Consider the following 15,297-nt stretch of genomic DNA (forward strand, 5'->3'; position numbering starts at 1 on the left):
CTGAACACATGAAGTGCTGGAATTAGTTGGCAGGGGTCTTTGATTTAATTAAGAGTGTTTTGACGTATTTCTAATACCTTTTAAGACATATGATGGTAGATGTTGTCTAAGACCCCTTTTCCATCAGTTTAAACAGAAATAAAAGCTTTAGCTTATTCCAAATGTTTTGGGTGGAAAATGGTTGCCAAACCTTAATAAAAAATTATAATATATGTGTGTGAGAGAGATACAGTAGACTCTTAGCTGTCATTGACACCCAATATGACATGGTCATGGGTCCTTTTACTTGGAAATGACCAGAACAATCACAATGGGGATCAGTTGCCAAATATTCTAGAGCATTGCATATACATACCTTGAAGAACTGATATGATTCCTTACTCTATATTTCAGAGGCATGTTTGTTCTACATATAAACATACTTTATATATTCCAATTAAAATATCCCTTTTTTCAAATCTAAAAAAGCCTATGATCAGAAATGAATAGTATTTAATCCATTTGTTGAGTTTGTGTAGGCCTAGAGTCCTACCATATGTTACCTTTTGTAGGGAACGCGGTAACACCTGCGCATTAATATGTTTACATTGACAGCATATGACATCATCCACATCGGGATCAACTTTCATAAATGTGCGCACAACACGCAGACTTAAATATTAAAAGAGCTGTTCTTACCTGGCATGCATGCGCTCATAGCAACGAAGGTTGCAAAGACAGCAACCTGGGTTAGAAGCGTGGCGGCGGTTCTCGGTCGGTGATCGACACCTCTTCTCGGGGATGGCATACTGCAAAGCGCTCTTACAACTGATACAACTGAGCTGGAGATGGGGAGTCGGGGTTGATCATTCCCCCATCCCCTTAGAACAGAAAGAAGCTTTGGAAAGGTGCTCAGCTTTTGTAAATATGTAGTCAGAATGCGAGGTAGAAAATGCGCTCAGTTGCAAGAACCAGATTCGGTAATAGAGCGCTGGTCAACGATTTCGTCTGCTATGTGTTTTGCGCAGGATCCCATTATGTCGCTTTATGTGTGACGGTTGAAGAAACGAGTGAGGGCAGGGCTGCTGTCTGTCACAGACTTTCTATAGTGTCGTGAGAGAGTTACGTAGATGTCGTCACGATGCGCGCCTAATCAGCTTTACCGTACGCACAGCCGCAAATACAAGCCACATTCCCGAAGCAGGTGCATTTTAAGGGACTATAGTGCCTCTAGTGCCTCCCCGGTTCTGAGAGAAATGTGTTCATAAAAAGCCCTTTGCTATTTTTTTAAAGGATTAAAATAATCTGTATAAGGGCACACTGATGATTCATACATAATATGACACCAAGGTTACATAATAAAAGGCTGAAATAGATCAATTAAGTCTTGAAAAGAGATACAAATATTGTTTAATTATGTGCTGAACCAATATCTCTTGAAATATCGTTTTTCGAGTGTTTGGTTTGTGGAAGATCAATACTTAATGTGGGTTATACATATTATACATTTGTTGTAGGCCTATAGTTTGTAGAGCAGGGGTATTCAACTCCTACCCTACAGGTCCGGTCCAGAGCCTGCTGGTTCTGTTCTGATAATTGACGGCACCCACCTGGTGTCCCAGGTCTAAATCAGTCCCTAGTTAGAGGAAAAAACACACACAGTGGAACTAGCTTCCAGGTCCAGAAGTGAATTTGAGGGCTCTAGTCTGTACCCCTCAAACTCAAAGCCAGTTCCACTGCACTTTTTCATTGTTCCCCTCTAGTCAGTGACTGATTTAGACCTGTGACACAAGGTGTGTGCAATTAATTTTGCAATGAATTTTCAGGTAGAACAGAAAACCAGGAGGCTCTGGACCTCCTAGGTTAAGAGTTGTGTACCCCTGGTCTATACATTTGGCATTTCCCAAGACAACATTTTTAAACCACAATTAATCTATGGCAGGCTACTACATTGTCCTATTCTGGAAGGTGCAACGATGCAAGGCGTAGTAGCAAGTCTTTCTTCAGACTAACTGTAGATTGTGCCCAGATGGAAATATGACAGTCAATGTGAATGCAAGACTAAATACTGCGCCACTTGAACCCAACAATCATTGATGGTCCATCCATTTTCAAAATGTGAGTAGTTCAAATATCTCCAGTCCCATCCCTGAGCTGTTAAAAAAAAAAAAAAAAGTGGCAAGATGTCCACGTCGTTTTTCAAATCCCAGACTGCCCCTTTAACAAACCTTTGTGTTCCAAAGGAAAAACATACAAACATATTTAATCAACAATGATTTATTATCAGTAACAGTCCTGTGTATAACATTGAGTAAAATAAATCTAAAAGTACAGGCATCAAAAGGGATGCGGGACAGGGACGTAAATGCAGAGCGCAATACATAATAAATACAAATAATTGAGGAGATCATATTAAGTGTATCAATGAAGGCACTGAAGAGAAAGTAAAAAATAAAAACGTGTCACAGCTGCTAAGACGAGCATCTGTGGAAAGACTATATGACAGTGAAAAGGGTCAAAAACGTATGAAGTCAACATAGCATTAAATACAGTATGTACAGGTGCTTTCTCTGTTGGGAATAGCTCAATGTTTTAACTGAGGTATTCATGTCAATAAGAATTTGTCAAATATTAAGGACAACATATCAAATACCATTACTCGTTTGCCTTGCTTTCCATGTCTTGCGATAACAGAACAGTTAACACATCAATATGTTTGACGGATTGTCATTTCAATTTGAAACAGAAAATAAAAAGTACTTTGAATGAGATGTTTTCTAGTATTTCATAAGGCACTGTTACTACAGAATTGCTTGCACAAATTGCTTGCTTCCCAGACACCTTTTCAACATATCTCAATAAATACACGTCAGAAGAATATTATTGGAGGTTGATGCACAATTATAAAAGTATTGGAATTACTCTGATAGAAAAAGAGATTTCAAAAACGGACAGGAAACTTCAGAGTAGAGAGCAACTGTACGAAAGTGACAATGAAAGAACACCAATAAGATGACAACAATGGACATAATCAGTCGTTGAACCCATTGGAATAAATACTCTGTGATTTTGAATTTAGCCATGGCTAGCTAAACTGTAGCTTTGCTCATGTTGTCATGGTCCACTCTAAATACAATTGAACACAAACTAGATAAGTCAGACCGTTGACAGCTTTTGGATTCAGGGTAAAGCCAATTCAAGTGGTTGAGCAGTAGCGCAGATCATAGAGGACAAATCAATGATGATATTGAACGTTATATACCCCACCAAGAACACCTGAAGTGTGTGAGTTAATTTCATATTCACAGCACACCATAATATGGACACAACTGGGTCTTTCTATTGTGCTCCTCATTCACTACCCAGTGAATATATAGTTTAAAAAAAGGACAATGGAGTGAGTCCCTAAATCTGGTTCCAGATCAGTTTGTGGCCTTTCTAATTCCAAAGCTGCTATTGCCAAGCCATGTTTTTTTTAATGACAATGAGTGACAGTGAGAGTTGGCATGAGCACACAAACATCTGGCACTCAAGCCACAATGCACATGCTATCAACTGGAATGTGGACGTAATCTGTCAAAATATAGAAACAATAGGAAAACAACATATACAGGCATTGAAGTTGCACCTGAACCCCGATCAATGTACATACAGACTGATGATTTGGTAGAGGTGGATAATATTGGTGAAAAAAAGTAACCGTTATTAAGAGAATAATCTTGACAACGAAAACTAAGCGGTAAAATTATTGGCAAAACTACTGTATACAAACCATTTCCATTGATGAAATTGTCTATGCTATTGTGAGATTAATTGTGTATAATATCCCGGTCTTGGTAAAAAAAACTAATTCCAAATTGACACCAGTATACAGCCCAAACAATGACTCATTCCACACTGGGGCCGTCTGCCTTCTCTGAGTCCTCCTTCTGCGCTGCTGCTCCCTCCTGGGACACAGTCACTCTCTCTCCCCCTGCCTCAGGGATCACCTCTGCTGCCTCTGGCTCCTCTGTACTGGGGGCAGCCTTCTCCACCGCCTCACTGGTGGGAGACTGGAAGCCACTGTCGTCATGTGGAGGTGGAGGGGGCAGGGAGTTCAAATCCATCGTGGGTTGTGGATTTGCTCTCTGGACATTTGAAGTGCTCTCAGTGCTCTCCGACTCCTCTGGCATTGGTGCAGGGACAGGGACTTTCTCCAGGGCTGTTGTTGTGGCTGCAGGAATTTCTGTTTGTGTGGGTGCAGGCACTTGGAGCTCTGTGTCCAGGGCTGTTGGTATGGGGATCTCCTCTTGTGCTATGGGTGTTACTGCTACTGCCTCCATCTGCATTGAGGGTAGGGAAGATACCGCCTCTGAACTAGGAGACATATCCTCTTGGGTTAGAGCTGCTGGTGCCGAAGCCTCTTCCGGAACTGTTTTCAGAGATTCCTTCTCTTTGCTTGAGGGTACACTTCTAACCTCCTGGCTTGAGGGGGACACTTCTGCTGCGGTCTCCTGTGAAACTGCAGCCACCTCCACGCCTGGCTCGCTGTCCTCTTCCTGCACAGCATTCTCTATCTCCTGTATGGCACTCTCGATGTCTGATGCTGTGTTCTCTGAGTCCTGTAAGGAGCTCTCAATCTCTAGGTACTTCTCCTCACGCTCAGCTTCCTGGGTCACATCCTCTGAGATTTTGGTCTGCACCTCTGGGGCCACACTCACGATCGTCACCGACTCTCCTCCTTTCAGGACAGAGCCGTTCGTTAGGGCAGGGGATGGACTGTTCTCTGGCTGGACAGGAGGTGGAGGGGCTTTCCTCTTTTCTTTTGGAGTGGTTGCATTAACTTTGACTGGATCCTGGTGGATGATCTCTGGAGACGATGGAGCGTCCTGGTCCTCCCCCTCCCTCTCCTCAGGGATGCCATCCACACTGGGCACCTCGAGGCAGGACTCGTTGACCAGGATGGGGGAGCCATCCAGCTGGATCATAGAGACCACCTGCTTCATCCTGCGCCTCCTATGGGCCTCCCCACTATCACCAGTCTCCTCCCCCTCTACCTCATCTTGTCCCTGTCCTTCCTCCGGTCCTGTCCCGTACTCCCCAGCCCAATCAATGGCAGGGTTGTCCCCCAGCAGGTGCAGGTTGGGGTCACTGCTGGTCAATACAATGCTGTCCCTGTACAGGTTGTGTCTCCTCTGGACTGCTGCCTCCTTCACAGCTACACAGGGAGGAAGAAAGAAAGGATAGAAAGAGAGAAAGAGAGAGAGAGAGAGAGAGAGAAAGGTCATTAAGACATTGTACACCGGAGGTTCGTTCCATTTAATTTCAGAAATTAATGACACCCACCATCTCAGATTGTTCTGAAATGGTTTCTGTAGTTGCATTATTTGTTTTAACATTATATATGTACTTCAATATTATTTTGTTGAAAGACATTTGGAATTCTGAGAAATTAAGCTAATTGATTGCACACAAATAGGCAATTTCAATTTACAGGATTCATATAATATTAATTCAATATAATGCCCAAACCCCGATTTCATGGCCTCTGCATTTCTTGTTGACCAAGCCGAAAAACAAGGCCTTAATCAGAACGTTCAGACCCCCCCTCCCCCACTTAAAACACAAGTAAACACATGAACAGCGGCATCTAGTGGGAAAAACCTGGTACTTTCACACTATTTTATGGGCAGAAATGGAAGAAACGTCAATGGCAAATTTGTCTGAACGGGGAGGGAAAAGACATCACAAAATTCACTGAAAATGCATTACATAGTATGAATAAACAATAATCCAAGCCGCATTGTCATACTACCTGTCAAATATAGATAACTGATACTGTATACTGGCCATTGGGATGGGCTTGGGGGGTCCGTGGGAGGCTTTTGACCATTTATTTGGATTTCTCATGTTTCATACACTATTAAGAAGTGGTTTGCACCAAACTGGAAGATGGGTAATATATTTATTGAATATTATATGAATCCTATAAATTAAAATGGCAAATATGTGCAACATTATATTTAATTTCTCAAATGTTTCAAATAATCTTTCAACAAAATAATGCTTATATTATCTGTTTCTAACTACAGAAACAATTTCAGAACAATCAGAGATGGTGGCTGTCAATCTTCTTTCTTGTGCTTTTGAGGTGAAACGACTCAGGAGCGGTATCTCTTCTAACACATCGATTTTGCATATCACTAGAGCATGGAGTTTTTCCTAGTGAGGTCATTTGGTGACGAAGAACTCTGGGGCCTAAATATAGCCTGTGAGTACTCTTATTCCATACACTGAACACATAAGGCACATCATCAACTAGATTCAGCACCGGGCCGATCTTTTCTTGAGTGGATGGTCAGGGGGCCGGAACATAATTACAAACAATTTGCAAATTGACACACTTAGAAGCCCAACAGATATAATGTTTGACTGAAACATAATTTTAAACCTTGCTTATTTACATATGCTCACGTAGACTGAGTGTACAAAACATTAGAAACACCTTCCTAATATTGAGTTGCACCTCTTTCGCCCTCATAACAGCCTCAATTAAGCGTTTCACAGGGATGCTGGCCCAGGTTGAATCCAATGCTTCCCACAATTGTGTCAAGTTGGTTGGATGTCCTTTGGGTGGTGGAACATTTTTGATACACATGGGAAACCTTTGAGCGTGAAAAACCCAGCAGTGTCGCAGTTCATGACACATTCAAACCAGTGTGCCTGGCACCCACTACCATACCCCGTTCAAAGGCACTTAAAGCTTTTGTCTTTCCCATTCACCCTGCGCATGGCACACATACACAATCCATGTCTCAATTGTCTCAAGGCTTAAAAATCCTTCTTTAATCGATCTCATCCTCTTCATCTACACTGATTGAAGTGAATTTAACATCAATAAGGAATCATAGCTTTCACCTGGATTTACCTGGTCAGTTTGTCATGGAAAGAGCAGGTGTTCCTAATGTTTTGTACACTCACTGGGTGCAGATTTGCTTGTGTTTCTATAGTATTTTATGTTGAATACATTTTTTGCTCAGAAAACTTGGAGGGCCAAATGAAATCACCGCCAGTTGGTTAACCCTGACATAAGGCATTGAAATACAAGAGAAGTATATGTCTGCGTCCCAAATGGCACCCTATTCCTCCTATTGATCAGGGCCCATAGTAATGCAATACAAAGGGAGTAATGGTGCCATTAAGGACAAAGCCACTGTTTCCATTGTGAGACTCACCCATCATGATGTCCTTCATGACAGAGTGCAACACCACTTCCTCAAAGATGTTCTCCACCAGGATGAAACGAGAGAAGTCCTCAAAAATCAGCTCCTGGAAACGAGGAAGCTCCTGGACACGACATAGGAACAAGTATGAGAACAGAGGACCCATAAAAGGTGTCATACACACTCAGGAATACACTCAGGAGAGACATGCAGAGAAACAGTAAGTTTCTGAGTGACAAAGGGAATGCTATTGCATGGAAGTGTAATGTCAGTTTCACACAATGTATGCGTTTGACCCGTCTAGACACACTGTCTAGCCGGCTACAGCTGCTAGACTTACAGATGCGACGGAGGGAGTAAGCTGCTTCAGCATGTAAGGGATGAAGATCTGAAGAAGAGCCTCTCGGAAGAACCTCTTCCGGACTGTGCTGCTGTCATAGTCAAATTTCTGTGGACAGACAGGAGGGAAATAAAAGACAGGAGATGTTATGATTTTTTAGAGAACATTTATGTAGTATCAATCAGCTCAATCCTACATTTTCCAAGATGGAGTAGCAGCAATACGCGTTTGTTTTTGTTCCGTGTAAATATTCAGCTTTTTTCGTCTTTCTGTATACATTTCAAACTCTTTTTCCATTTTAGAATTAAATACAGCTTCCTGCAACCCGCCTCACCCAACGTGGTACGGATCTGCTATTTTTTAGACCTTATAACCGGAACCTCCATCAGAAGCTAGCCTTCAGAAGCTATCCAGCTAATTAGCTACTAGCTATTTAGTCATTGTTAGCTACTGCTAGCAGTCTTTACCTTTAGCACAGACACCAGACGCTTTAGCCTGGATATCCACGATATCAGCCCGGAGCATATCGGACTGCCTTTCCCCCCCACTACATCACCGGATTCCTGCCACAAGCTCTGGACCATTACACTGGATCATCGCAGCTAGCTAGCTGCTACCAAGTGGCTATCGTGGCTAACGCCCTTGTCCAGAAGCAAGCACCAGTTAGCCTCGAGCTAGGCCCAGCTAGCAAACCAACTACAATACCTCTCTTGCCAATTGGCCTGTACCCTTTGTCGGCACGGAGCCCCTCCAATCCATCACGACTGGTCTGCTGACGTATTTCGGCCAATGTGCTCTCAACCGGCCTCTGCGTCGTTGATGTCGGTCAGGACCCAGCTACTAGCCCCGGCCTGCTAGCTCTCTGAGCGCCGTGTCTCCCAATCGCATAGCGTAGTGATGACTGCCGAGCGGCTCCCTTTTCGTCCATTGCTGCTTATTGGACACTATGATCACTTGGCTACACAGCTGATGCCAACTGGACTGTTCATTAACACGGTACTTCATTTTGTTTATCTGTCGGCCCCAGCCTCGAACTCAGGCCCTGTGTGTAGCCAACTGACCCCTCTGCCCATTCATCGCCATTTACACGTTATTGTGGTCTTAGCTTTATACCAGTTGTTGTCTTAGCCCTCCCAATCAAAACCTGTGATTGCTTTATGCTTCACTCTAATGTCAATATGCCTTGTATACTGTTGTTTAGGGTAGTTCTCATTGTTTTTGTTTTACTGCGGAGCCTCTAGTCCCGCTCTACATGCCTAGATTAGATCCCTTGCCCCACCCCCCACACATACGGAGGCCTCACCTAGCTTAACTGGCGCTTCCAGAGATGCAACCTCTCTCATCATCACCCAATGCCTAGGTTTACCTCCACTGTATTCACACCCTACCATGCCCTTGTCTATGCATTATGCCCTGAATCTATCCTACCACTCCCAGAAGTCTGCTCCTTTTACTCTCTGCTCCGAACGCACTAGACGACCAGTTCCTATAGCCTTTAGCCGTAGCCTTATCCTTCTCCTCCTCTGGTGATGTAGAGGTTAACCCAGGCCCTGTGTGTCCCCAGGCACTCTCATTTGTTGACTTCTGTAACCGTAAAAGCCTTGTGTTCATGCATGTAAACATCAGATTGCTATTCCCTAAGATTGCTTTAGCACACGCTGCCAACCCTGATGTCCTAGCCGTGTCTGAATCCTGGCTTAGGAAGGCCACCAAAAATTCAGAAATTTCCATCCCCAATTACAACATTTTCCATCAAGATAGAACTGCTAAAGGAGGTGGAGTTGCAATCTATTGTAGAGATATCCTGCCGAGTTCTGTCATACTATCCTATCCAGGTCTATGCCCAAACAGTTCGAGCTACTACTTTTAAAAATGAATCTCTCCAGAAATAAGTCTCACTGTTACGTCTTGTTATAGACCCCCCACAGCTCCCAGCTGTGCCCTGGACACTATATGTGAATTGATCGCCCCCCATCTATCGTCAGAGTTCATACTGTTAGGTGACCTAAACTGGGATATGCTTAACACCCCAGCCGTCCTACAATCTAAGCTAGATGCCCTCAACCTCACACAAATTATCAAGGAACCTACCAGGTACAAACCCCAAATCCGTAAACATGGGCACCCTCATAGATATCATCCTGACCAACCTGCCCTCCAAATACACCTCTGCTGTTTTCAACCAGGATCTCAGCGATCACGGCCTCATCGCCTGCGTCCGTTATGGGTCCGCTGTCAAACGACCACCCCTCATCACTGTCAAACGCTCCCTAAAACACTTCTGCGAGCAGGTATCCTGGAAGGATATTGACCTCATCCTGTCATTAGAGGATGCCTGGTTGTTCTTCAAAAGTGCCTTCCTCACCATCTTAAATAAGCATGCCCCTTTCAAAAAATGTAGAACTAAGAACAGATATAGCCCGTGGTTCACTCCAGACTTGACTGTCCTTGCACACTGCACAAGCTTCGAATAGTCCCCGTGATATGCAACTACAAGTCAGGAACCAATATACACAGTCAGTTAGGAAAGCAAAGGCTAGCTTTTTCAAACTGAAATTTGCATCCTGCTGCACTAATTCCCAAAAGTTTTGGGACACTAAAGTCCATAGAGAATAAGAGCACATCCTCCCAGCTGCCCACTGCACCGAGGCTAGGAAACACTCACCACCGATAAATCCACGATAATAGAACATTTCAATAAGCATTTCTCTATGACTGGCCACGCTTTTCACCTGGCTACCCCTACTCCAGCCAACAGCTCTGCTCCCCACGCAGCAACTGGCCCAAGCCCCCCCGCTTCTCCTTCACCCAAATCCTGCAGAATCTGGATCCCTACAAATCAGCTGGGCTAGACAATCTGGACCCTCTCTTTCTAAAATTATCCGCCACCATTGTCGCAACCCCTATTCCTAGTCTATTCAATCTCTCTTTCATATCGTCTGAGATTCCTAAAGATTGGAAAGCGGCCGCGGTCATCCCCCTCTTCAAAGGGGGAAACACTCTAGACCCAAACTGTTACAGACCTATATCCTTCCTGCCCTGCCTTTCTAAATTCTTCGAAAGCCAAGTGAACAAACAGATCACAGACCATTTTGAATCCCACCGTACCTTCTCCGCTATGCAATCCGGTTTCCGAGCTGGTCACGGGTGCACCTCAGCCACGCTCAAGGTCCTAAACGATATCATAACTTCCATCAACAAAAAAACAGTACTGTCCAGCCGTTTTCATCGACCTGGCCAAGGCTTTCGACTCTGTGTATCGGCAGACGACACCATTTTGTATACATCTAGCCCTTCCTTGGACACTGTGTCAACAAACCTCCAAACGAGCTTCAATGCCAAACACTCCGGGGCCTCCAACTGCTCTTAAACGCTAGTAAAACTAAATGCATGCTCTTCAACCGATTGCTGCCCGAACCTGCCTGCCCGCCTAGCATCACTACTCTGGACTGTTCGGACTTAAAATATGTGGACAACTTTAGATACCTAAATGTCTGGCTAGACTGTAAACTCTCCTTCCAGACTCATATTAAGCAACTCCAATCCAAAATTAAATCTAGAATCGGCTTCCTATTTCGCAACAAAGCCTCCTTCACTCATGCTGCTAAACATACCCTCGTAAAACTGACTATCCTGCCGATCCTTGACTTTGGCGATGTCATTTACAAAATAACCTCCAACACTCTACTCAGCAAATTGGATGCAGTCCATCACAGTGCCATCCGTTTAAGCACCAAAGCCCCATATACTACCCACCATTGCGACCTGTATGCTCTCGTTGGCTGGTCCTCGCTACATATTAGCCGCCAAACCCACTGGCTCCAGGTCATCTATAAGTCTTTGCTAGGTAAAGCTCCGCCTTACTCAGCTCAATGGTCACCATAGCAACACCCACCCGTAGCACGCGCTCCAGCAGGTATATTTCACTGGTCATCCCCAAAGCCAACACCTCCTTTGGCAGCCTTTCCTTCCAGTTCTCTGCTGCCAATGACTGGAACGAATTGCAAAAATCACTGAAGTTGGAGACTTATATCTCCCTCACTAACTTCAAGCATCGGCTGTCAGGGCAGTTTACCGATCGGTGTAGCTGTATACAGCCCATCTCTAAATAGCCCATCCAACCTACTACCTATCTCATCCCCATAGTTGTTTTTTTTCTGCTCTTTTGCACAGCAGTATTTCTACTTGCACATCCATCACTCCAGTGTTAATTGCTAAATTGTAATTACTTCGCCACTATGGCCTATTTATTGGCTTACCTCCTTACTTAATTTGCAGACACTGTATACATATTTTATATTGTGTTATTGACTGTATGTTTGTTTATCCCATGTGTAACTCTGTGTTGTTGTTTTATCTTGGCCAGGTCACAGTTGTAAATGAGAACCTGTTCTCAACTGGCCTACCTGGTTAAATAAAATGTATAAAAATACAATGTTATCCATCCATGTGCCTAGCAAGCCATATATGACATTTGTGTGCTTCACTGATTTTACGCACAAACTAAACTTTTTTGGGGGAGAGCGCAATGGTCTTGAGTAGTCATCGTGCCTATGTCATGGTGTGCACTGGGCCAACAGCCATCCCTTTCCTGTCTGCCTTACCTTGATGACCCGGTCCTGGCAGCGCTGGATGTTCTTACAGAGACCCTCTGGCCCCTGGTCCTCCAGACTCTGGTGGAGGATCTGCTCAAAGGTGTACACCGCATCGTCCATTTGCTGCACAGATAAAGGTTTGTTTATCAGTTTACATTTTAGTCATTTAGCAAACGCTGTTATCCAGAGTGACTTACAGTCAGTGCATTCAACTAAGCTTAGTAGTGGAAAAACAACCACAAATCACAGTCATTGCAAGTAAACCTATCTTTAAAATGGTCTATACTCTACCAGACAGAAAGAGAACGCAGAGAAATCGGTTTATAAAATGGATCATCATGTGGGCAAGTCATCCGACAGTATATAGATAAAGTCCATGATTTGCCTGTTTGCTGAAATCACAAAATGCCAAGCCAAGAACAAAACATTCCATCAGTTTTCATATATTCACCACAAGGGGACACCATCTTCCCAACAATTCCTTTTAAAGTGTAGCATAACAAAATAGGATTGCTTTCTATATACTAGTTGAATCCTGTCCAATAAAACCCTTCCCTCCCTCCATTCTAAACTAATCACACTCTGAACCCTGAGGGTAGATCTTTGCTATTGTATATCTGAACTATAAACAGAATCTTGGGTGCAAAGCAAAGTTCAATTGTTGAACTCTCTGAGACCTTAGCCCCTGTCTGAGAGGTCTCACCCCCAGCAGCTTCTAGCCACTACAAAGAGGACAGCCTATGTGATTCACAGTGGGGGACAGAGTGGTGAATACTTGGCTCTAGGATATCTCTCCAACAACCAACAGCCTGTCAACAGAGACCAGCCAGCCAATGACAGTAAACCACCACTCACTAACCAGAATGTGCTTGTTCTCCAACCACAATAATAAAGAACTCCCCATACTGTAGCTCTGAGGATCTCAGACAAAACAGCACAACCAACAACCACAAAATAGACCTGCAGGCCACATCCTTTCAGCACTCATACACCAGTCAGGAACTCAAATGGAGACATTTCAGCAATTATTGAATTAGTACCTCACCATACTCATACCCCATATGTCAGTTTAGTGATTAACTGTCCACATCATCAGTAAGAGGTTGTGTCACGTTTTGCAGAATGTAATAAGGTGTAGGAGGGTGTAGTTTACGTTTGCATTTGGAGCACATTCAATTAAGCTAGGTACGACAACCTATCACAGTCATTGCAAGTAAAACCGTCATCCTCAATCAGTGCAAGTTAAGTTGTACCTCTCTCATGAGGATCTGTGCCCTCTGGACGAACACGGAGGGGCTGGAGACGTCGAACCTCTGCTGCAGGCCGTCCAGACTCAGGTCTTCTACTTTCTCATAGCAGCTCTGCATCTTCACCGGGTGGAAAGCCAGCATAGAGATCTTCTCCATGTGCTGACGAGAGAGGGAGAGAAGGAGGGAGAGAAGGAAGAGTGAGGCTGGGTTGACAGAATTAACACATAGACCATAGAGACCAGGCTTGGATGATATACATCTTTCAATTCACTCGTCAATTTGTATGCTACACTTCAGATATCACCTAAAATGGGTGGAATAAAAGCATGCAGCTAAACTGTTATGCTGGATCATTAGACTGACACACATATAAATGAATAACAACGTTCTCACCTCTCCCAGTTTTTCCTTGGTGCTGTCGTTCACTGTGTTCTTGCTCATGTCCACCAGCTCTCTGAAGAAGACGTCCCTGACCTCAGAGAAGCCTCGACTGGTGGGCTCCATCAGGGCCTCCAGGATAGAGCTGATGTAGGGCTGGATACTCACCTTCAGCAGCTTCTCTGCCTTAGGCAGCGCCACCGCTGGGAGGAAACACAATGAGAGAGAGAGAGAGAGGATGTCAACACACAGACTAGTCTACATGACTTTATAAACTGGCAGAAGTTCCACTGTGACTCATAGTGCAACACATGCTTTTCTCAAGATATGATTCGTCCAAAGGAATTCAGTTCCTCTCCATATAAGACTGTTATTGCGACAGACTAAGTCCCCCATGTAACTGTTGATGGAATGCTGCTATTCTTCCTGACTTCAACTCAATGGACGCAGGCTGTCAACATAGCACAAAACTGTCTGTGGCTATGACAACCACCTGTCCAACTGTTGGCAAATATTTGTCACACCACTGGCAAAGAGCCCAGAATGACATACAGGCCAGACATGTACTGTAGGTATTCAGAGTATGAACTAGAATCTACCATTGTACTGCAACTACTGGTATTTACCTACAGTTGGTCCCAAGTTGACCTGGCTTGGGCACAGATCTAGGATCTGCTTACTCCCCCAAAATCCATTACTGGGTGGACTGTAAAACTGACGTTGGGTCAATGTCTGGGACTAGGGCTCAACTTCATCTTACTGTGGAGGGCTCAAACCTTTTAAATATATTTATTGTGGTATATTTATTTATTTTATAAAGATGGGATAATGAAGAGGAGACATGAAAGGCGGAAAAGTTGGCAAGTCAGAAGTGCAATGGTGTGGATTCCAACTCATGCCGACTCTAGTGTGCATGAGCTGGGGTCTGCAGCTCTAACAGGTGGACCACACAGGTCATTGAGGGTTCACCTTTGATTTTGTTGCTGACGTGCTCCTTGGAGGTGATGATCTGATCCATGTCTGTGCGTATGGAGGCCTCTAGAAGGGGGCGTCCAGCCTCACAGCTCTGCACCAGAGCCTCATACTGGGCCTGGGCCTGCCTCACCACCAGACCATAAACAGCATCGCAGATCTGCATGGGACACACAGAGGAGTGTTATGTCTGCATCTTGTATTGAGAAAAGCCACTGGGCCGAAACATTGACCAAAGTGCCATATTATCCACCTTTGTGAACATGGAATACAAAGATGTAGATCACCAGCATTCTTGCATCCCAACATGACATGGATTCATGTAAAACAGGGAACTCAGAAGCTGGTTAAGGAGAAGACATTTTCCCTATTATTATAAAGGGGTATTTGGTCCATTGTGTGAGATATGACTTACCAGCATCCAGTTCCTCTGCCTTTCGTGCATTTTGCCTTTCAGTCCCGGGGTGATGAGATCCCTGACCTCAGGGAGAAGTGTCTCCATCACCAGGTTGGCCAGAATCTACAGGGATGGTAGTGGGTTCAAGATCAGATGACAACAATAAGTGTGGTGACGCTGTGCT

At 44.2% G+C, this 15,297-nt stretch overlaps 2 protein-coding genes across 2 annotated transcripts in view; both read right to left on the reverse strand.

Moving 5' to 3' along the window:
• Nucleotides 1–1,006, reverse strand: part of LOC139412089 (neural proliferation differentiation and control protein 1-like) — a 43,312-nt gene extending 42,306 nt beyond the window's left edge. The window contains exon 1 of the mRNA XM_071158884.1: nt 679–1,006. Coding sequence (XP_071014985.1) covers nt 679–787 — 109 coding nt within the window. The 5' untranslated portion in view covers nt 788–1,006. The remainder of the gene's footprint in view (nt 1–678) is intronic.
• A 1,234-nt stretch (nt 1,007–2,240) lies between these two features.
• LOC139411173 (protein Niban 2-like) overlaps nt 2,241–15,297 on the reverse strand; it is a 57,702-nt gene continuing 44,645 nt past the window's right edge. The window contains exons 7-14 of the mRNA XM_071157086.1: nt 15,132–15,236; nt 14,714–14,876; nt 13,760–13,947; nt 13,370–13,525; nt 12,126–12,239; nt 7,522–7,629; nt 7,194–7,305; nt 2,241–5,176 (exon numbers count right to left, since the gene is read on the reverse strand). Of these exons, the coding sequence (XP_071013187.1) occupies nt 3,867–5,176; nt 7,194–7,305; nt 7,522–7,629; nt 12,126–12,239; nt 13,370–13,525; nt 13,760–13,947; nt 14,714–14,876; nt 15,132–15,236 (2,256 nt within the window). The 3' untranslated portion in view covers nt 2,241–3,866. The remainder of the gene's footprint in view (nt 5,177–7,193; nt 7,306–7,521; nt 7,630–12,125; nt 12,240–13,369; nt 13,526–13,759; nt 13,948–14,713; nt 14,877–15,131; nt 15,237–15,297) is intronic.

The sequence above is a fragment of the Oncorhynchus clarkii genome, chromosome 6, assembly GCF_045791955.1.
Source record: "Oncorhynchus clarkii lewisi isolate Uvic-CL-2024 chromosome 6, UVic_Ocla_1.0, whole genome shotgun sequence".
Classification (NCBI taxonomy): Eukaryota; Metazoa; Chordata; class Actinopteri; order Salmoniformes; family Salmonidae; genus Oncorhynchus; species Oncorhynchus clarkii.